This window comes from Diplotaxodon limnothrissa, linkage group LG12 (genome assembly GCF_057381915.1).
Source record: "Diplotaxodon limnothrissa isolate DT_005_m linkage group LG12, D_limnothrissa_male_GT1.1, whole genome shotgun sequence".
NCBI lineage: Eukaryota > Metazoa > Chordata > Actinopteri > Cichliformes > Cichlidae > Diplotaxodon > Diplotaxodon limnothrissa.
The window spans coordinates 33,582,825-33,606,709 of NC_140607.1; the positions used below are offsets into that span (position 1 = coordinate 33,582,825).

The window sequence follows — 23,885 nt, forward strand, 5'->3', positions numbered from 1 at the left end:
CTGACTACATTATCAGAGCTCTTCAAGACAAAGTTAAACTCAAACAAAGACAGTGAAAGAAACATAAGACAGGGTTCATGCCAAGAACTGGAAAGCAGTCGCACTGTGTTGTTATTCCATGAACATCCAATTGAGGGAGACAAAGAGTTGTCCTAATCCTATGTGGTGTAGGTGGCACAAGGTGGGAGGAAGGGACGGTAGAGGAGCGATATGCTACAGAGCACTCTGGTGGTTTATAGAACTTTTCCCTTTTCTGTATTTAAGTTGTTAATTTCAGACTGATGCAGAAATAGAGACAAGGCTTTCTAAGTCAAGGCGTTGCAGGGATTTAGTGGCTCTACACAGCAGCAGATGCATGCTTTTAATATAAGCGAGGACTGTTTTTAATACAAGCAAAACACGCAGAAAGTGATTTAGTCAACTTTTTGAATGCGTTATAGGCATTTGGCGGCCATGCTGACTTACAGTGCACAGCAGCTGAGGAGCTGTGAGAGCTATCGGGTTGGGAGCTTGTGCTGGACTGCGCCTTAAGCGAGCTGTTGTCTAAGCTCTTCCCTAACACACACACACACACACACACACACACACACACACACACACACACACACACACACACACATATATATATATATATACATACATATATATATATATATAGTGACACCAATCACAAGAGAGATGAGAGCCATATTCATACTTTGCACACAAAAACAGAAATGTCCCAGTGAGGAACGGTTGGAACTACATATGAGATGGCATGAAGGGGGCAGATGAATGTGATGAGCGCAGTCTGTCTTTACTTTTTCAGAAAAATTACTGCTACTATTTGGCACAGCAGTCTGTCAATAGATTGAACAAGAGGGAAAAAAAAAAAAAAAAAAAGAGGGAAAAAAAGAAGCTTTTTTCTCGTTATCTCAGTTAATGACTCCATTTTGGCAGGATTTACAACTGCGGCTGCCGCTGCATGAGAGGTTTTACTGAGACTTCAATGGGAGTCTTGCCAGTAAGCAGAGGACGAATGATGACAACAGTGATGGCCATGATGATAATGAGAGAGAGTTGGATGTTACTCATTATCGCTTGTCTGTTTAATCAGCTGGCACGCGAACAACTCATTGACAAATAGAGGGAAAGAAAAGGCCCCTGCAGGGAAACAAGGAATTTGCTGCCACTGGAAGTACACCCACTCAAACACAATTACATGAAATTCACAGACCAACTATTAAACAATCCACACCTTCTGCAACAGTAATTTTGACATTTTTCTGTTATCACTAAAATTAGTTGTGCTAAGTACAGAAACCAAGTATAATGAGGGGAAACCAAGAAAAATCTGTCAGTGTGCAACCAACAGTAGGTGACTGACAAGCGATATCTCGGAAGTGCAGAGCATAAATATTCCAGCGATGGACAGTTAATTCAACAGATGTCAAATAAGAAGAATACTGGGATTATTAAATTAACACCCAATAACCCTTCAAATTCTAACACAAAAACATGTAAATTAATGACTGAAAACAGCAATCAGCCCTCAGAAAGCTGCATGCAACATATTCGCTTCTACAGACTTATTGAGGCTAACAAAACAGATATGTACTCAGATGCTCTGAAGGCCAGTGCAGGTGTTGGGTTACAAGCCAGCTGTCGAGCACTGACCTCACAAGAAGATCCTATAAAGCCAAGCGAGAGACAAACTACTCCAACCAAACACGCCACACTCACCTGGTTCTTGTAGTTTTCTCTGAGCAATCTGAGTGTTAGCTCCCTAAGAGCCCTCAAACTATTGCTATCCAAGGGTGGCGCTAGCCGAGCGGTTTGTCTTTAACACCTCTCCGGGAGCTCCGTCTCGGTTTCCTGCCACTGGTGCTAAGTTTAGACACCTCTCCCTTTAGCCCAGACTTCCATCCAAAGGTGTCCTAGCCCCCTCCACTTCTGCCAGAGGGGTGGGGTGGTGGCGCTCCAATTTAGAGTAGGGGGATGATGCAGGAAAAGTACAGTAGTATACAGTACTTCCTTTGTGCATAAAGTTTTTCCAGGCGATACAATGTTCTGTCAAGATGCCCTACCTTCATAACGTTTGTTTTAATGCTAACGTTTAGGCACATCATTTGACATTGGATGACAATTTGACTAAGGTGCAGTACAGAAACACTTCCAATCAGTTCACTGAAAGATTTCAGACAAATTAATCAAAGCGCCAAAAGACCAAATTGACTGGAACTGCATCAATTTAAAAAAAAACAAACTGATAGATTAAAAAGACTAAACCTGCACCCTTCTTGACAGCCAGCAGGGTGCTACACCTCTGTTTATAAAAAGAGTGACTGGAGAAATGTACGATAAAATTACTTCTCGCTTGATTTATGACTTCAATAAACACATTTCTACTGATTTTATGGTCTCAATAATAAATTAGTTTCATGTATCATTTAGTACAACACATTAATTGACTTCAGAGCCATCAAAGTAACATGAATCCTAAACTGCACACCTCTGTATGAACCGATCTCCTGACTCCAGGAGGATATCTGGATCAGGATCAATTTTTGATATTTCCTCTAGAACATCGAGATAATGTCTCCCAACTTTTCTTATTTCAACTTAATAGGTCTTTTTGAATATATGAAGAAAAGGTTAAATCTTCTTTTGAAAAACTTTTAGGATGCATTAACTCGAAACACTAATCACTCCCAACTTGGTGCTAAAATTTTAATTCAAATCCAGCAAGTTGGAGCAAGTTTTGTGCTGGCAAACGCCCTGATCACATCGCTTCCTTGGCAGAGGTAATAAGCAACTATAATAAAAGCATTTGGAGTACTGTTTCCAACATTTTTTTTCTACGAGACCTACATGATGGCTCTTCTGCGGTTGCTAGGGAATTTGTGACATAGCAGCAAAACCTCTGTAGGGAGGAGGAGGAGGACGATGAGGAGGAGGAGATGGAAGCGCACATCCTGTTCTGTATGCTTGGCACCAAAATGAGACATTCATGACCCGATTTAGATGCATTGTACTCAGCTGAGATGTGGAGAACAGGGGTGTTTGAGTGTGTTGGTATAGATAAGCTGAAATTATGCTTTCACAGTAACACAAGAGAAAAACACACACCGAGTGGACACAAAAGGCTAGACACAAAAACACTTTGTGGAGTTATTTGCTGATATGTGTGATACGCCTTTGAAAGAGTGTTTTCTTCCTCTCTCGCAACACTAGCCAAGTGACACACGCACACACAGCCACAACTACACAGCTCCAAAAGCTGACACCCCACACAGGCATGTTGGTATTTAAGGGGTGTGTGCTCCTCAGTATTAAGATTTCAGCCAAACACTTTTGAGCCAAACCACAACAGCATTACAAGGCCTCTTACATTTCACAGCCCTCGTCTCACATCTCAAACACACAAAATCATAACCATACATGTCTTCGTTATAGAGCTCCGTGAGGAATCAGTAAGAGGTTAGACGTGAGCCAGATGACTAAATTAGAGCTAATCTACTGCATGTGCACCACACATGATGTGCATCTAGGACTCTTTTTAAACAATAACCCTTTTAGTACATATAGCATGTGCTGCTTAGCCTTCTGCAAAGCAACAGAATTTTAAATAAATCCAGTCATTACGCTCTTCATTCCACTCGAAGCCACTATGAAGACAAAGCCGGTCGCATGAGAGTTTGTCAGCAGTTGGCATCAAAAAAAAAATTTCTGCCCCAAGGCTCGTGATAACACAGTCTAATAAACAAGAGAAGCTCATGCAAAGCAGAGCATGTAAGTATTAAGAGCCTCCCTAGACCCTCAGTACATTTGACTGTAATTTTTAAGCTTTTAAAAATTGTAGCAATTTCATAAAGAGGCATTCATTCAGGTACAATTATGTCAGTAACAAAGAGCAGCTTTCACCGCAAGGAGAATCCATTTTCCCAGCAACTAAAGAGCAATAACAGAGCCTGTCAAAATCCACCATTATAAAGCTGAGAACTTAACAACTGAAAGGCAATCAGCCAAATCTCCAACATATTCCATTAAAGTGCGCTGTCACACGGTTGTCATCGACTTGTAATGAACAGTTTTAGTGTTTCTGTTGTTTAAAAACTTACTTTTCTGGCTCCTGAAATTTTTGATTACTAGATGCACATTAAGTTCAGCTGTCACACAAGTTGTTCACTGACTGACTGCAGTGACAAACAAAAGCCTGGAAATGTCAAGTGATGATCCAAAACTGGTCAAGACCCCTGGAGTGTTGTGACTTTTCATTCGGAGCAAACAGCTTCTCCTTTTATTTGCAGTCTTACCTTTCACATCTTCGTCCTCCACAGTGGTGTTGCTGCTGTCCGACGATTCCTGGAGATCAGAGATAAACAGTTAGCTAAGGTTCGGCCATGACAGGGCACACATTCGCGCTGAATGCACATGAAGAGGGACGTCACAAGAAGGGCAATGAGACTTGATGTACACAGACACAAGACTGGCCAGCAGGGGGCACCCTATGTTGCCATGTCATGTCTTTACAAACCCAAAACAGCGTAAAATACACCAAGACCAGTTACTTACTGTGGATTTAGTTCATAAGCAAAACACAAAATCGAACTGCAAATACGTTAGTTACTATCATCCAGCCTTTGTAACTATTATTTGTTTACTTATTTTTGCATTAACAATTCAAAAACTTAAAAGTGTCAGTCTATATTTAACCTTTTTACACTCAAACCTCTTTTCTTCTACTCATGCAGCTTCGTCCTATCTGTGTACTGCACCAAGTGGACAAATGATGCCTTTGCTTCAGTGGGAGCACTTATATCATGCTAAAACTGACAGAAACTGCTTTCCATTTCAATAACACTAGTAGACAGAACAGATTCTCACAGGGCGATATGTTGTCATCTTAATCAGGGGCTGCATCCCTCAAATCTAATCATCTACCCGTCTGCCTGCTTGCCTGCCTGGCTGGCTGTCTCCCTCTTCTTAGGCTTTTGCCAGAGGAGGAGTTTCTCATTTCCAATTAGAAGATTAAATGGGCCTAAATTCCCCTGCATGAAGAGTTGAGAGACTCTGTGACCTCATTAGAAGCATGCACGTGTGCTAACAGCCTCACGAGCACAAAGCACCAAAGTGGTTTCATACATAGCCTTTTAAAGAGCAGCTGGTGGCCTGACCGGAGAGGAAGAGCGAAAAGAAAAACTGTTTTCATGTGAATGCGAAGGAAAGAAGTGTGGAAAGGATTGTCAACTATTTGAAATATAATTAAAAGTGTGATTAAGCCTACAGTTTGTTTTCTTTGGTTTGAATCATTGAGATGTTTCCTGTAACAGTCTGCATCTTATTCGTTTTGTTTGACCCTCTTTTGAAAACTACTCATTGTGTAAATATGGTGAATTTATTTTCTTTGTTCTTTTATGCGACATTCATTTCTCGGGTCACATATTGAAGCCTCGCATTTACTTGATCTCGACTCCTCTTTATTGTTGCCTCACAAAGTCCAGAATCTATCAAACTTAACTTACCAGATGGACAGAGCTGAGTGAGTAAGTGCTAAAGAGGTCAAGTGTGCTTCTTTAAACCAGGCGGGTGTGAAAACATAAACTGCACTGAAGACTAATCTTCCACATACTTTCATCGCCTTCCTGCATAGCCTCTGTTTGAGCTTGGAGAGTGAGAATTCAAAGTCATGTACTGTATTTCACACATATAACTGACCCACAATCAAAAGATCACTGCGCTTTATTAAAAAACATGAATATCTCTTTCAAACAAAGTTCTGCTACTTCTCACTTTGGGTAAAACAACTCGGGAAAAACACCTCAGTCATGCCTATGAGGAAGTGATCTTACTGCAAAGGCATGCATGTTCATGCACAAGCTATAAACACATACACATTCACACTGGTTACACCAGCAACTTTTAAGAGATTATATGACAGTAAGAGAGGGTACAACAAGACACCATCAGTCAGTATAATGCAAATAAAAAGTTTTACCTATATCATATATATAAATAAATTACAATGCTGAATGCTGAATATAACAGTCTTAAAGATCCAAAGACACCAGTCTCAGGTTCCATTCATTGGCTAAAATATAACATCTGAGCTCAAACATGACATCTAAGCTTATAAGGACTGCCACTATTCTCACTTGAATAGACATTAAGTATAGTTAGAATTCCCTTAATCCTAATACATGCGTGTGTTGAGGTCCCCCTTGGTGGCAGACTAACACAAGTTTGGTTGTTGGGGTAAACAACATTCGCTACCTAGCACCTGTTCCCTTCAGACAGACTTTTATCTGAGATTAATATTTAGTTACACACATAGACAAGTGCACAAAGCCATGTTGCACTCGCACAGATGCAGCATGAAAAGAAATATCAAAGGAGAGGAGAAGATAAGGAAGAGGAGGAGAATGACAGAGCAGGAGAAAGAAGAGGTCTGGACTGGGGAATGACGTATACCTTTGTCCTGTCCACCGGATTATGGATGACAGTTGTCTGAGGTTCCTGGAGGAAGAGGAAAATGAGGAGGGGAGATGAAGGAAGATGAAATAAAAGAGAGCAAGTAAAGAAAAAGTGGAAGAGAAAGAGAGGGAGGGAAAGGAAGAGAGCAGAATTTGACATAAACGTAAATATAAATGAACCAAGTGTACCAGAAAGAGTGACATGAATGTTGTATGAAGAGAAAGTGCTTGTTAAGGATGGCAGAAAAGAGGGGGAGAATCCTCCAAAGTCATAGAGTGGGTGGATGAACTGAAGACTGTAATTTGGAGTCAGTTCTGTTGCCTGTACACACACACACACACACACACACACACACACACACATTAATCTGCAATGGGCACATCAGTGCTCACGCAATTACACACACACACACACACACACACACACACACACACACACACACACACACACACACACACAGTGTTTTTTTGCATCACTTCAGAGGACATTATACTGACTTTTCTTCTTTTCCTGAAGACTTGACCCAAACTGCGCCCCAACTACTGCGACCATCATTTTATCCTACATCCTTACACTAAAATCTGATGACCTGTTTTTTAAAATCTCAAAACGGAGGAGAGTCCCCGTAATATAAACAGCTCTACATATGTCCCCACAACATAAGTAATACAAGTGCAAATACACACATACACAGAGTAAGTACACAGCCTAAAGGAAGAGATGGCATGAAGTTGTACTCAAAGCTGTGACATCTTTTTGAACTTTAACTTATCTAGGCTTTTGTTTACATGGGTACTCCTTATTTCTGCACCACCTTGCTGTGCATGCATAATTTCAAACTGCTTTCTATGCCTGAAAAGATGGAAATGCATGCCAAAACACAGAAATAGCAAATCGAAAGGGACAAAGGCATAATGACAAAAAAATCAGCCAGCTCATACAATATGCATAAAATATAATGTGACAGATTAAAAGAAAATGGCCTCAACATCTTGCAAAACATTGGCATACCCAGCAGAAAGACTCAGATGCCCCACAAGATGAAAAACGGGTCATTCTGTTCTTTCACACTCGTCTCAACAGAAACGGCGATCACTGCCGGGCAGACGCTGGCATCATTTCAGGGTCCTTTTTGAAATGGAATTTAATCAGAAACAGCTATTGTTGTTCAGGACTATGTGCAAAGAAATGGCTCAATCACTCAACAGGATTAGCCATATAACAATTTGTCATGCTAATTTTGCTGCTACCAACACTAAACTTCATGCTGAAACTAAGCTGTCTCTTAAAGTACAGCAAGGTAGTGGTTCCCAAGTTTTATCTTTTATCTGACATACCCCCAAACCCTGTCAGGCAGACCCAAACCACTCTCACCTCACCAGTTACTCAAAGCATTTAGCTTACCATTTCTGAATGATGACCATTTAGGTATAGGCATAGTCTCCATTTAAACACTACTCATTATGTGCAGGGACCACTTCCAATCGCTTATTTTAGCTAACAATTTCAATGTATACTTTTAATCTAGCAATTTTACTTATTAATTTATACTTTTGGCTATTTTAACCATTTTGCTTGTAGTTACGTCTAGCTAATGAATTGCAACTTTTTATCAATCATTTCAGCAAACTAGTTCAGTATATTTCTACATACTCTATATAGAATTAAGTTTAACTGCTTGCCATACAGTTTCCTTATAAACAATCATTCATTACTATATATTTTTCCATTTTCTAATTTGCAATTTCAGTAATTTATCTGGACTATTTTCTATTATTTCACCTGGTAATTAATAAAATTCGCAATTACTTTATTTGAATCCATGAAAGTGCTTTTATCTAGAGTCTCACTTTCTGCTGTTTATCAATGCTATCTTCTGATAAAAGCTGTTCAAATCCACCAAAAAACAAAAAACCCTAAATTACACTGCAATTTTGTTTTGTTTTTCATATTCACTGTGCAATTCTGTCCACGTACCACCTCGATACTGCAGAAGTATCTCCATTAGCACTTGTACTGCAGCTTGCAAATCACCACATGAGGTACAAAGCTGTACTCTTTCTTTGCCACTTTTTGCTATAACAGTTATAGTTTTACCACATTTACACCAGTACTTGACCTTTGTCTTGAAACCCTCAAAGGCTTGCCTCCTCTCAAGTTCACACAGTAGCCACTGATTGCTGATGACTCAGACTGGAGACAGAGATATTTTCTCCCTCTACTAGGAGCTGTCACTCGATGTAGAATATCCTGTGTAGCCCCCCCCGCCAGGAAGTGACACCTCTGTGATGACCAATCATCAGCTGTCTCCCTGGTGATGATGGTGGTGTTGTCAAGGCAACCATCTCCTAGGGCAACAGACACCGGTGGCAACGTGGGACAAGACGATGAGTGAGAACAACGTACCTGGGGTTTGCAGATTAGGGGGGGGGACACGTGCTGATGGCATCATCAGATGGGGGAAGGGTTCGATGGTGACACGTCCCTGTTGACCCCACATTAACACTGATGCTTTACTAGGGATGCTTTTGCTGTGCAGCTAATTAAATGATTTCCCCTTTTTCACTCTAGATGGAATTCATTTAAACGAAGCACTAATGTATTCATATATATAAACATATATTCATGTGGATTTACTACCACCTGCCTACTGCTTCCAGGTGGGAAGAATGTCAGTCCCCTGCTGTAATTAAGGAGATAATGCACCAAATGGCTGAACACAAACTAGATGAAGTCCCTGGTAACAGTGCGATTATTGCAGCCGCCCTCCTACTTTCTATTCCCTTCAAGGATCAGCAATAAACACCTGTCCTCCATGCTTGAACCCACACTACCACAAAGACTTTGAAACACGTAAATGTGAACTTCCATTCAAACCCTGAATGTGAGTCATTGTACATGTGCCAAGCAGAGCGCTAAAGTTAGCATCACATGTAGTCAAACAGAAACACACACATTGGCAAAAAGAAAAACGTTCTGTTGTGGAAAAAAAAAAAAAAAAAGCTCATATAGCTACACATGATGCTAAATGGAACTGGCTCACTTACTGCTGTGTTATATACAGTGGGATGCAAAAGTTTGGGCAACCTTGTTAATAGACATTATTTTCCTGTATAAATCGTTGGTTGTTACAATAAAAAATGTCAGTTAAATATATCGTATAGGAGAAACACACAGTGATATTTGAGAAGTGAAATGAAGTTTATTGGATTTACAGAAAGTGTGCAATAATTGTTTAAACAAAATTTTGGCACTGTTGTCATTTTATTGATTCTAAAACCTTTAGAACTAATTATTGGACCTAAAATTGGCTTGGTAAGCTCAGTGACCCATGACCTACATACACAGGTGAATCCAATAATGAGAAAGAGTATTTAAAGGGGACAATTGTAAGTTTCCCTCCTCTTTTAATTTTCTCTGAAGAGTAGCAACATGGGGGGGGGGGGGGGGTCTCAAAACAACTCTTCATTCTGGAATAAGGTGCTGTGGACTGATGAAACTAAAATAGAGTTATTTGGGCATAACAAGGGTGTTATGCATAAAGGAAAAAGAACACAGCATTCCAAGAAAAACATCTACAGTGAAATATGGTGGTGGCTCCATCATGCTGTGGGGCTGTGTGGCCAGTGCAGGGACTGGGAATCTTGTCAAAGTTGAGGGACACATGGATTCCACTCAGTATCAGCAGATTCTGGAGACCAATGTCCAGGAATCAGTGACAAAGCTGAAGCTGCGCCGGGGCTGGATCTTTCAACAAGACAACGACCCGAAAAACAGCTCAAAATCCACCAAGGCATTCATGCAGAGGAACAAGTACAACGTTCTGGAATGGCCATCTTAGTCCACAGACCTGAATATTATTGAAAATCTGTGGTGTGAGTTAAAGAGAGCTGTCCATGCTCGGAAGCCATCAAACCTGAATGAACTAGAGATGTTTTGTAAAGAGGAATGGTCCAAAATACCTTCAACCACAATTCAGACTCTCATTGGAAGCTACAGGAAGCGTTTAGAGGCTGTAATTTCTGCCAATGGCGGATCTACTAAATATCGATTTCATTTCTTTTTTTGTGGTGCCCAAATTTATGCACCTGCCTGATTTTGTTTAAACAATTATTGCACACTTTCTATAAATCCAATAAACTTCATTTCACTTCTCAAATGTCACTGTGTGTGTCTCCTATATGATATATTTAACTGACATTTTTTATTGTAACAACCAACAATTTATACAGGAAAATAATGTCTATTAACAAGGTTGCCCAAACCTTTGCATCCTACTGTATCTACTTTGGTGAGATTACTAGAGTGCCCTCTAGAACATAAAGCCAAACTGCTGCCCTGTGTATATATAGTAATCAGAACAATAAAGATTCCCAAAGGGAAACTAGAACTCCCCATTTCTGTTCCATAAGAAAACCTCACTCGCAATATCGCTGAATTTTCCCAACTATTTGACAATGGACTTAACATCATTTTTTGACATAAAAGACAAATCCATAGGCAAGAGAGTAGCTGGATTTAGTTCAAACATGTTTTTTCTAACAAGCTGACAAACAAGACTGAATACTGTGGGCCTTTTTAGCTTACAGGTTTTTATTCCAAAACATCAGCCAATTTTACAGAGGAATTCTCTAAAATCCACGGGTGGAATTTTTTTCGCTGGAAGGACAATCTGCAGACCTTTGGACTGACACGGTGGGGGACAGCTTCAATACAGGAGGAAGGGGGTAAATCGCAGTGACAGTCCCTGCAGGCACTGGTTGTCTATTTGTCTTTGGCAAACTTACACTGACAGAGAAAACAACATGGCGGTAGACTATCAACCCGAGTCCAAGTCACAAAGCATTCCCAACTGCCGTGGGAAAATGCTTCCTGACACGACTGCTGGTTTACGACCTACCCGACTGCTTTGGCCATCTCAGTGGCTCGATAAAGACCAAACAAAACCAACAAGAATGGACAGAAAAGAAAAACACACAAAGGTGAAGGAAAAGGTGTGGGATAGGGTGAAGGTAAGGGTCTTAAAGGACATAAGGGCGGCGGGAAGTCGGGCACACACAAACACACAGGTGAAGGGCGGGTTAGGAGATAAATACCAGAGCGGGTGAAGGGATGTTTCCTTTGGGGCTGGTGACTATGCTGTTTTTGGTGCTGTTTGTCTGGGGCTGTGCAGGAAAGGAAAGGAAAGGTAAGGAAAAGGAGGAGACACAACAAGAGTGTTAACAACAGCAAGAGGTGGGCTTGTGAGTGTGTGTCCATGCTTGTGCTCGTGTGTTTTTGGAATTAGCACATATATGTCTCTTTGACAGAATCAACTTTGAGGGTCTCACCTTAGTGGCTCTCATGTAAGGTAAAGAGTTAGGATTTGTCTTTTCATTCAGTAAAAACTCAATGCAACATTTTGATATTCATCGTTCAGAATTTATCTGCTGTTCTGTGTTACATTTATTTAATTTGTACCGTGCGGATCAGAGCAAAGTAGTAGGATACATGTAGGTGTGCATCCCAGTGAGGCCTGAAGGTGGCAGGCAGACGCAGCAACTGTGAAGGGATTATCCTAAAACGTTCACTCTCAAGACTGATCTGTAATTCTCAGGTGACACCACGGGCTGAGGGGTACTCTGACATCATCGTGATGTCACAAGTGACTTCCCCTGCTTGGGATTCCACATCAAGACGTGCCGTTTGGCCGTAGTGAATCATCTTTAGAAGCCTGGATGAAATGCTCTTTTGAAGATCAAACATCAAAGAGCGGCCGGCTCTTTGGAGCGTAGATTGATCTAAATTATTTTTGCATTGAATCTACATTACATTTGTAATCCTGCTGGGGGGGAAATATCCAGTTTAAACCCTACAAAGGATCAAGCCCTGGGTGTGACAGTGAATAAGCTACAATTACGTCAATGGTAATTATGTGAGTTGATACAGTAAAATGCAAGCAATCTTGCTTGTAAGTGAAATTTCAAGAGGTCTTAAGTAATCAGGAGGATTACCTAATCCCCTATAAAGACTTGGCTAAGATATGGCATGATGTTGGTGTGCTGCCAAGCTAGTGAATGATTCCACCTAACATTAATTAGATAAGCACAATATATGAGAATTTAAAAGTGCACATTTTAAACAAGCCCAGAAGATTCAATAAAACAAAATGTTTGGTAATCTTGGTGCTGCAGCAGTGCTGAATCAGAGTGACTGTAATGGTGACTCTTTAACACTGACTTTCAAGATGGAAAGATGAAGACTGATGTGTGTGTGGTTGTGGGTGTGTATGTTTACCATAATATGAATTTTTTAAGCCACTGGGCTTACTCAGAGGAGACGAGAGGAGAGGAGAGGAGAGAGAAGAGGAGAGGAGAGGATGCCAGCACACATATGGTGCGAAAACACCACATAATGCAAGCACGCACTAAACAGCAAGTAAAAGCTGGTGTTAGCTGACAATAAGCTGACATATAGAAATTTTAAGCACCCATACAGTAACCCACACACAGCCACTCCCAAACAAATCTCCACACTCACACACAAATTACACCAAACAAAGTGGCTGTCACTCCGCTGCCTTTGTGACGATGAAATGCATTCCTCAAAGCAACGATACCATCGTGAGCCGTCTTAGTCAGAGCGTGTTTGCAGTATCAACTCGGGGCCTTAGCATTTACGTCATGTGTGTTTGTGGAGAGAAAACTGCTAACACTTCAGGGAGGCATTGAAAGAAAAAAAAGAAAAAAAAGAAGGAATGATGACAGCAGTGCTACGGCTCGCCAGTTGTGGAGACGACTGCCAATCATTGTCATCTTGAAAGCAAAATGTCCATTAGATCATTTCTAAATTATGAAACAGAACACCGGACATCAGGAGTGATCACAGACAATTATAACCATAGATGAGGGTTAAAAGGGGGTTAAAGTATCCACACGAGGTTTCCAGGATGGGTACAGGAAGAACAAAGGAGGGAAAGGTGCAGAAGAGATGACAAGTGTGGTAAAGGATGAGCCAGATCAGAAGATCAGAGAGGAAAAAAAGGTTCCTTCTGCGTAACGGCAGGGCAAGAAGTTAGGGGTCAGAAATAAGTGAACTGAAACTAGTAATTCTGTGTGGTTTAATATTCTTATGCAAATTCCTGTTTCATTTTAAATCCTCCAAGTATGACACTGAACATGTAGGGTACATGGACCATTCACAGAGTGTATGTGCCCTAGATCAGACTTTTGTACTGCATGTACTGCATGTTGTGTTTAGTCAGGCAAAGCCAGGCTGTTGTTTTGTGATCGTGTCTTCAGCGTTTGGATGCAGTACTGTGCTATAAACCTGCTTTTTTCTCCCAAGTTTGTTTAAAACAAATAAGTAAACATCTAAACGCTACCTAAGACTGTCTAAAGTCAAGCTGGTACTGACAAAATAAGTGCACACGCTGGAGTCATTTCCAGTATACCAGAAGCTTAATTTAAAAACTGGAACACGTTTTGACCCATTTCTGTGTAAAAGGAACATGCGCGCCTTGCTTAAAAGTAAAAGACTGGTCTATTTTTACATTTGCAGAGGAGAACTCAGTGGCATATGTGAACCACATACTGTATATTCTGCTCAAGCCTCATATAGCAATGTTCACAGGTTAATGTGGCAGTAAATACATTGATACACTGTGAGTAGTACACTGGAAAAATAGCACACTAATGTTTATCTACAGTAAAGTATGCTGAGCCGCTGCAATGGCCAATTCTGATGCACATGCATGTTGGCCTCTGCAAACACCGTGGGTAACGAGTCAAGTGAGGAGTTGATTTCCCGTTTACAGCCTGTAACAGCGAGAGAGAACCGAGCCACAGCAATCAATGACCTAGCCTACTGTAATCAGTAATTACTGGACATTAGTGCATGAATATCAGCTGAACAGTATTAGGTTCTGATATTTGCCTGGTTCTTTATTCATTTGTAATCCTATTATAGTTTTTTTCCCTAAGTTGTTTTTGAATAGATGGAAGTATAGCTAACAGGAACAGTAGGTTAATAAGAGTCCTGAGCTAACTTAACTCCGGAGCCTCGTGGGGAGTCACCTTAGGCCAGGTGGGCTGCTGGGCTTGTAACACACTGGATGAAACCCTTATTAAACAATATTTAATATTCAACATGTTTTTTTTATGGAATTTCATATGCTGCCCGGTAGAGCAGGGCGATATGGCCAAAAATATTTATCACGATATATATTTGAAAATTTGCGATAACGATATAACCGACGATATAATTGATGCGAGACAAAATACAACTCCACAACATTACTAGCGCAAAAAGACAACCTTCCATTTATTTTCACTTAAACAAGAAGCTGGTTTTTATGTACATTAAAGCTTTATAAAAATGTAACAGTGCAAATGCAAATTCCTTGCTGAAAGTTTAACCAAAAGGCATTTCCAGTAGAAATGGGCTGACATATCCTGAGCATAACCATGTATAATATCCACTGAAGTTAAAAAGAGGTGCTTTGCAACATTAAACTGCAGTGTGCAGTACGCATTTTTCGGACCATAAGGTGCACGGGATTATAAGGCACATTAAGCGAAACAAGGCAGTCAGATAAATCAAACTTTATTAAACTCATTCTTCTTGCTTCCTCCACTTCTGTACCATTGATTCATTAATGTTGAATTCTCTGGCAGCTGCTCTATTCCCATGTTGTTGCAGTATATTAATGACTAACCTTGTATTGTGGATGGATTATCTCAGTTGTTCTCCTGACTGAAGTTTGGTCCGTTTACAGCATCCTGCCATGCGATTGCATTTGTCTCTAACCATGAGGAACCTTCACGTTAACTTTTATAAGTGGAAAAGTGTTAGTGTTTGTCCTCCAGCTTCACTGTTTATGTTATGCTAACATAGCTGTGTCGCTAGCGATCACGTAGCACATCATTATATACCAGCTAGCCCAACTTCAGTAACCCTACAAACATCACTGCTGTTTAGTTTCCTGTCTTCATTTATGTTGGAAGTGATAGCAGAGCTGTACGTTTGATTTTTTTCAGAAATCTCTCAGTCAGAACATGCAATATCATGCTTAGGTAACTAGCGAAACTAGCGAGCTAACTTCCGCTAGCTTCCTGCTAACTTCTAACTCCGTTAAATGTAATAACTTTTGTTTTCATGGATGCCTGGAAGTTAAACTTTATAGTTACACCTGGTAAAGCAGCAATGCTGATCGTTTTATTAAAGATGAAAGAATTTAGACAGTTTTTAACTCTAAGTGATGCTGCAGTGTTGTTTGACCTGAAGCATACGGAGTTTAGGACCCAGATTACTCCCAGATTTAAGAGCATCTTAGTCCGACAAATATGACAATAACAACGGCCGCTTGCATGTTCTGCAAAAAATGTGCTTTGTTGTGTATCTGACAGACAAACACCAAACCAGTTCCACATCACGGAAGTTGCACCGTTTTTACAAACCAATTCTGGTTCATCTGTTTCACTCAACAATCGGCCATGTGCGTATGAAAACAAAGGCACCGCGCATGCGCGTTTTACTCCCATTCTATCGCGATATTTCATTTTCCTATCGTTGCCTAACATTATACCGGTATTACCGTGAACGGTATAATATGGCCCAGCCCTACTGCCCGGCTGCTGCAGCATCTGCTCTGTGAATGGTCAGCATAGGTTACAGATTCAGCGTAGTAGGTGAAAACTATAGCGTTCTTAGAGGTGGAGGATTAAATAATTATACTTTTACTCTTGTTTGAAGTATGCACCTTGTTAAACTCAAGGGCTCTGTCTCAAAACTACAAGTACTGGCTCCGTTCTAAAAGTGTGTGCCTGACAGATCTGGAGCAACATCCCTGGAGTAACTCTGATGGAACTAAAACACCCTGCTTCCATTACGTTTTCAGAGTATTCTCGTGACGCCGTACTTTGCAACGATCATCCTGGTCTGTCAATCAAGCGAGACCATTGCTGTGACTTGTGCCTGGTTTTTTCTGTCAATGAAATATAACTTTCTGTATACGCTGTCTAGAGCTGGGCGATAGAACGATAACGATATCTATCGCGATATAACTTTTACTCGATAGAGAAATTAAGCTATCGCGATAGACCTCGCCGCTCTTGTCCTCTTTAAAAAAAAAAAAAAAAAAAAAAAAAAGGTCGGCCGATCCAAATTAAGTAGCGCAGAGCCGAACCAATCACAGCCGCAGCTTCACGTCGCGTGACTTGTTACGTACAGCACAAGTGCCAAGCCGCACGTGTGTTTGTTTGGGAAGCAGCCAGCGGGTAATGGAGGAAATGAGTGTGCCGACTAGAGAAAACAGATGATGGTTCCAATGCCGGAGAGATTGTCGAACGGAAGAGCCATAGAAGTTCCGTAGTGTGAAGGTATTTCGGCTATTTCAAGTCTGACAAAAACAGAGTAGCGTGCACTGTAAATTGTGCCGAAAGCAAGTCTGGAAATACAATAAACTGGTGCATGCGTCACACTGTGCGCCACGTTATTGTTTCGGTGAAATGAATTTCTACAATACTGTTACTGTTAATTCTACTCTCTGCAGTGTTTAAATGCTTACATATACACACAGTTACTGTCGGTCCACACATACGACTCGGTTCTGCTTCTATGCCCCAGCTTTGTTTACTTTTTCCCACCGAGGCTTCTAGACTTCTGATTGGCCAACATTTCTGCACGGTTAGGAATCTAGCGCCACCTGCTGCTTTGGCATGTTCATAGCAGCGTTTTCCTTCATTTCTGCCTTTATGTGTGGACGGGATTATTTTTTAAAACGAAAACGGAAAATCTCCGTTTTCAAAAATACCCGTGTACGTGTGGACGTAGCCTCGGTCTCTGACTGGAAGCGCTAATTCGTCATTCGGCTTTTGTCAGACTAAAGTAACTGTTAAAACTGTTTGAAAAGCTCAGCTATACAACAAGGAGAGATTGAGAATTTCCTTTTAGTTCTGTTTATTTGATATTGACAAAAGTTAGTCAGTTTTGTCTGTTCTTCTGTAAAACAAACTAAGATTTATTTTTAGAATTAATACTTTGTTTCTAAGTGGAATTGACAATTTAGTCTGTTTTGTTTGTTCTATTTTGAAACTTAAACGCTTTAGCGGCTGTCTTTTGTGTAGTTTGCAATATTTGCCTTTATTTATCTGAAAAAGTCTCATGTTCCTTAAGTACATCTACCCTGTTGAACTTATTATGGGAAATAAATATTTAAAAACAAGCTGCTGATTATTTCACATTTTACTTGTGAGCAACGGCACATTTAAATCTTACAAATATAGTTATTTGGCTTATATCGTGATAGATATCGTTATCGCCTGAAATGAAAAAAACATATCGTGATATGAAAAAATCTCATATCGCCCAGCTCTAACGCTGTCATTTTCTTTATGTGACATGGCAGCTGTTGCCGCTCAGAAGCTACTCAGCCTCTGTAGTTCCTAACAAGGTGCTGCTGTTGCCGTCATGTAAAATGCATTACCTCGTGTACACCAGAGCATTTTTAACAAGAAGTGCCTACATGACATCTGACTGCTGTTGAATAAAAATGATTTATGAATCGGCACCCACTGTGCCACAGAATAATAAGTTAGTGAAGGAAGGGAGTCTCAAATCTATTACACAGAAGGAAGAAAGGAGACCATAAGGGATGGAACAAAAAAAGAAGTGACATGGCAAAATGCATAAATAGCATGCTCACCATATACTGGACAGTAGAGCTGGACTTGCGTTTCTGTCCTCAGGCAATTGATGGATGGATTTATTGATGGATGAGCAGATGGTAGAAGAAGGAGGGATGGGGAGGAAAATAAAGTAACCAAAAAAACAACAAGTGAGTGTACTGTCAAAAAAAATGAAATTAAAAAACAAAGAGCAAAATAGAACTTGTCAGCATAAACCAAAAGCTGTACACTTTGATGGCAAGTGAAGAGAAGTTCCTATACAGCTTAGAAAAGGCAAAAGGAGGAGCAGCTCCTTCAAAGAAGTGAAAGGAGCAGTGGTTGAAGTGAAGGCCATCAGAGAGAGAAAATTAGAAGAGGAGTCAGCTCATGGAAGAGTCAGAAGGCAAAAATTCAACCTATTGCTTCGGGGACAGTGAAAGGGAAGATGGCACGGTAAGAAAATAGCATGACAAGGAACTGCAAGATTTATTATGTAAGTGTTTTCCCAGACTTCATCTTAAATTTAAAATCACAACTGGCTTGAATTTTGTTGTTACATGTTGCATTAAATGCATCAATAATTTATCGGAGACCAAAATAAATGTTCTCAATGTTGTTATTTTACATTCATCTAAAACTGTTTTGCAGCTTTTAATCTAAAGAAATCTGCACATTGTGTATATAATAACTAGTGTAAACTTAATAAGGATAAACAGTGTGTCATATAACAACACTGTTTAAAATGCAGAATATGTTGGTTCCTCTGAGCAGTAGCTGGCGTCGAAGGAGGTGAAAGGTGGTGGGCAACCAGTGCCAGAGAGAGACCGCTTGCTTGCACTGGACAGGTGCTACAACTGAAAAGCGTCAGGTGTCATTAGGCATTAATGAGCCAGCGGGAGAAAAAGCAGGAAGAGGAGAAGACCATGAGAGGAGCTCAGAGTTTCAAAAGGAACAAAAGGACATTTGGAGATTATAAGAAGAAACAAGAGAAGAGGGAGAAAAAGGAGGCAAGCAGGGACGGCAGCAAATGAAGAAGACGCCTTTAGAAATGGTTTGGGGCGAGTGTGTGGGGAGCCTGTTGCTAGGCAATGAGTGCGCCGCAGTGGAAGTAAGCGTCTATTTCTGTCGTCTGAGTTTCCAGGGTCCAGACTGGCAGCTATTCCTGGAACCGGAGTCACATTCCCTGCTGAACCGACTGCGCAGGGAGGAACGGGAGGGGGGGGACACATTCACGCACACACACTCACACCAAATCCATACATACACACACGCATGGACACTCGATGCTGCGCATGAGTGTAACACGCATGGACACCCACGCTTACGCACACTTGTGTGCAGGCATGCTCACAGCCCCGTTTGCACGTTCAGTCTCTTTTCAAGCTGATAAACAAATGGGATGTTTACACACACACACACACACACACACACACACACACACACACACACACACACACACACACAGTCTTACAAACACACACATACCTCCATGTCCACGTGCATGTGCCCAAACCTTTGCCTAATATAATGTATAATGCTGAGAAGCATGAATAGCACGTTGCATGTACGTGGTGCACACAGACACATTCATGATAGCTGTGTGTGGGATGTGCTACTGCAGCGTGTGCATGTGAGAGCGTGGGATGTGAGAGATCTTCATTAAATGGATGAACAGGAATGTGGGGTTAAAGACCAGATGGGGTGACGAGGAAAAAGAAGCATTGAAAGAGGAGCAAAAGGCAGAAATGGAGGGATGAGAGAGAGGAAGTGATGAAAAAACAAAATGTGAAGGGCTGACAGATGGTTAGATTTAATAATGGAGATGGAGAGGTGGCACTGAGCTAAATAATGCTAAATCAAAATAAGAGGTCCTTTCAGGAGGATGCGCTACTCGAGGCTTGTGCACTGGCAAGTGGCATGAAGGCTGATACGCATAGCACACACAGACTCGCATACATGTAGACACACATCCAGATGTGTGTACAGATGTGTATTCAGAATGGGCCACTCACTTTAATAAAATAATTAGATAATAACTTAAAAATCCAGCAGCTCTCATTCTGATACACAACACCTCAAGCCAAAAAACACAACTTTTACATGTAACACTAGACAAACATCCAATGACAGAACATACATGACAAGAAAGACATTGTAGGCAAAAGTGAGACTAGCAAGATTAAGAAAGAAATGAACAATCGAGCAGAAAAAAAATGGGGAAGAGGAAGAAGAAGCAGAGTTTCTAGCCCAGAAAATGTAAGGAAGGAGGAAAAGTCAAGGAAGGAGATAGGTAGAGAAGTAAGAGTGTGCCCCTTACCTTGACATCTGCCTTTTTGTTGAGCAAAGTCTTGGCTGCTGCAATGACAAACAGGGAAAAACAACCAGTTAAAGGTGTAGCTGAGCAATAGCAACTCCATGTTTCTCAGCGAGTCTTGGTATGAGCTACAACCTTAACCTACATTGAAGCCTTCAGAGATAATCTGGATTTGACTGAAATAATGTTCTTTACTGACCTTAGTAGTAATAGTCTATTTTGAGTAATGATAAGTAAAGGTTGCCTGAGGCTGAAAGAGAAAGGGAACCTTTTGCACACTGAACTTAAAAAAAAAAAGTGTTTTTACAAAATGACTCAAAGCTAAACAACTACAACCTCCTGAATTTACTAGAGTCTACAGATGGATACAGTATGAGTATATTGATTCATCTATTAGTCAAACAACTTGCCTTGATCTTTTTCCCCCCCCCAATTTCATAACAGGATTTACCTGTAAAACTGAATTCTTTGACTGCCTGAAAAGTAAAGTTAAAACCAACCTTTCTTAATAAGGCTTACATAGAACTACAAATGTACAACAACTCAAAGATGTGTAATACTAATGTCAAGGTAGTCAAACTGCAAAGTGGCAGGGTGAAAAGTTAAGCCAGTGCAGAAAAACCAGTACTTAAAGATGGTCATTGAGGCTGGCTTTAAATACCAGTCAATCCCCACTGACTCTTATGTTAAATGCCCACCATTATATTAGTCAACAATGTGCTTACAGCCTGGTAAAAAACAGTTTGGGGCTTTATGTATAGTTTCCCCCTTGACAGCAACTGTTTGATGGGAGGTTTTTGGGTTTTGTTTTTACTCATTCATTTGTTAAGGCTTCAGGGTTGGGGTGTGACCGCTTCGATGAACAGCTGAGTTGAACCAGGCGGCTGTAGCTGTAGTTCTATGCTTTTAAACAGCCACACAAATCTCACTGTCTCCTTGGGAACAGTATTGCTCCCAAAGAGAAGTTGGCATATGAAGCGGAGGAGCCAGGGAATTGAACTACCAACCTTTCAGCCAGCCCGCTGTAGTCCCCGAGCCACTCAAACAGGCTACAAGCAGACAGACTAGAAATTTTCCGAATATGGAATTTTCACATCAGTTTGTCTTAAGAATAGTTGGCCAGCCCGCTGTAGTCCCCGAGCCACTCAAACAGGCTACAAGCAGACAGACTAGAAATTTTCCGAATATGGAATTTTCACATCAGTTTGTCTTAAGAATAGTTGGCACAAAGACGCTGTTGTCAGTGAAATAAAAATACTCTCCATTTGCATTGTTTCACATGAATTCTCAGGCTAAAGTCTCCCTGAAGCCATGAGGAAGTCAAAGTAAAGATGGCTGCCTCACACGGCAGCCATAAACCCAACAATAAGCCCTGCCTTAAAGAACTCCACAGAGGCCCAAAGGAGGATTAGTGTTCAGTCTGCTCTCTAATGAGGGGTAATGAACGAGGGGGTGAGGGAGGAAAGCAGGAAAGAAAGAACGATACTATAGAAAAAGTCCACTGATGAGCATAATACCCATAATCCTTTACAACAGTGGAAAGTGCGTGTAGTCAACAGAAGACAGTCCGCAGGGCATTTACTGTGACTGCACTGCTAATGCCCAGAAAGTAAGGTGGTCTGATTGCATTAGATAGCTACATGTTCACCCAGAGGGCTCCAAAGTAAGAGCCAGACTCTGGCTTGCTGGTCAGTGGAGCCTGTGGCTGCATCTGTGGGGATGTGGACAGAGGATTAACACTAACACGACACCAGATGATGAGATTGGACGTGCAAATTAGTGCAATTCAACAGCTTTAAAGTTGGTACCAAAATGCACTTTCTTGCTTGTTGGTATTTTACAGCTGTAAACACCAACACAAGGATAGAAAAATGACTTCAGGAGAGCATAGTTATGACTTCTAGAGTTCCTATTTTGATCATCATTATTATTTTACAATAGGAACATTATTTTCTGTCTGCGGTGTCTTAATTTACCAAAGTGAACACTTAACTCAGTTAGTTTAATTACTCAATTACTCCTGAAGACAATAGCTAGAGCATGATATAGAAGGCACAAATCTACCTTCTCAAAAGGCAAATAAAATATATTTAAACATACCTAAATTGGGTTGTTTTTGAAAAAAAAAAAAAAAAGATTCTCAAAAATATTGTTTTGCTTTAGTATAGATGTCAGTGCTATACATAGATCTCATACAGGTTACCTTGTACAAAGATGTTTACATTATCACTGCCATAGTGTGCCTATCTTATAGTAAATAATCTAGCTGTGATCACCTGGGAGTTAAAAAGCCAGATTCCTCTCAGTGTTACTTCCATAGATGCTTGCTGTGACTTTTTGCTAAGAGCCTGAGTGCAGCTTCAAGTCTAATCAGATGCAATCACATCAGTATCCAGCCATGTTACATAAAACACTATTTATGGCAGTCTGGCTGTTTTTTCTTTTCTTTTTGCTTTTTCCTCTTTCCTTCCCTCTCTCCCTTATTCCTCTTTCTCTGAACATCAACCTCCTGTTTGATTTCCCCACTTCCATTTCAAAACATGTACCAAAGCAGCTACACTGAGTGATCAGAAGCTTCAAGTCGATGAGAATTCGGACTGTGTGCTGATTTCTTTGGGGGAGCAGAAGTCCAAACAGAGAGCGGTCACTTCAAAGACCACTGCAGGCCATGCCAAATTTAAACTGTATCCTTATAAGAGCACATTTGAAATAGCCATTAAGATAAAGATCAAGAGAGAAAAATACATGGAAGATAGGGTGTGCACACTACATCTTATTTTTTCTTTTCTGCCTCAGTGATTCAGTATATTGTGCTTGAAGTGAGGTTTGCATATTCAGCAGCCAAAAAGGGAGCAATAGGAAGTGATAAATAAGCACTTTGTAATCTGGAGGGATGTGAGGAAGGCATGAATGTGCATGTTTAATTGTTGTGCTGTTCTTCCTCAATCTCCTTCCAAAGGCCGGTTGTTACTGAGGAGAAGAAATGGGGTCAGAAATAGTGTCAAGTTCATTCTCTCGTATTCTCTGATGGCTTAGCAGAGAATGAGAGGATATGAGAGCAGAGAGGAAGAGTAAGGAGAACATGAGTGGAAGTGATGAAGGTATTCAAATGTGCTTTCCAAAGTGACATTTTTCAGTCAAACTGGATCTTCCAAAAATGTCTTTAAGTTCCAGGCATAGCTGTGGAAATCTGAAAAGAGCCAACGTTAGCTTAGTTCAACCCAAAGGTTTAGAAGCAAGGGGTGCTCCTTACCTTGCCACAAATTACACATGAAGCAAGAAGAGAGAGGAGGAAGAGATTAAATCAAAGGCATCACTAATAAATTTCTATTAAAATCATGCAAGATGGACCACTGCAAGAACAAAGCAGGGATGGGCATTGATTCACATGAAGTCCCACATAACGGAATAAGCTAATGGAGAGATATGCCTATAATGAAGAGCCCCTCAATATCTTCTTCATATAACACAGT

The 23,885-nt window shown here is 40.7% G+C and overlaps 1 protein-coding gene across 11 annotated transcripts in view; it reads right to left on the minus strand.

Annotated features, from left to right (window-relative positions):
* The window catches only part of camk2b1 (calcium/calmodulin-dependent protein kinase (CaM kinase) II beta 1), an 89,404-nt gene that overhangs the window by 18,041 nt on the left and 47,478 nt on the right, over nt 1-23,885 (minus strand). For 3 of the 11 annotated variants that reach the window (XM_085367510.1, XM_085367508.1, XM_085367506.1), the window contains exons 13-16: nt 20,416-20,453; nt 11,550-11,618; nt 6,451-6,495; nt 4,296-4,344 (exon numbers count right to left, since the gene is read on the minus strand). In XM_085367510.1, coding sequence (XP_085223636.1) covers nt 4,296-4,344; nt 6,451-6,495; nt 11,550-11,618; nt 20,416-20,453 — 201 coding nt within the window. Of the gene's footprint in view, nt 1-465; nt 556-4,295; nt 4,345-6,450; nt 6,496-11,549; nt 11,619-18,136; nt 18,170-20,415; nt 20,454-23,885 lie in introns of all 11 variants that reach the window. The other 8 variants (XM_085367509.1, XM_085367503.1, XM_085367511.1 and 5 more) reach the window with 6 other exon arrangements.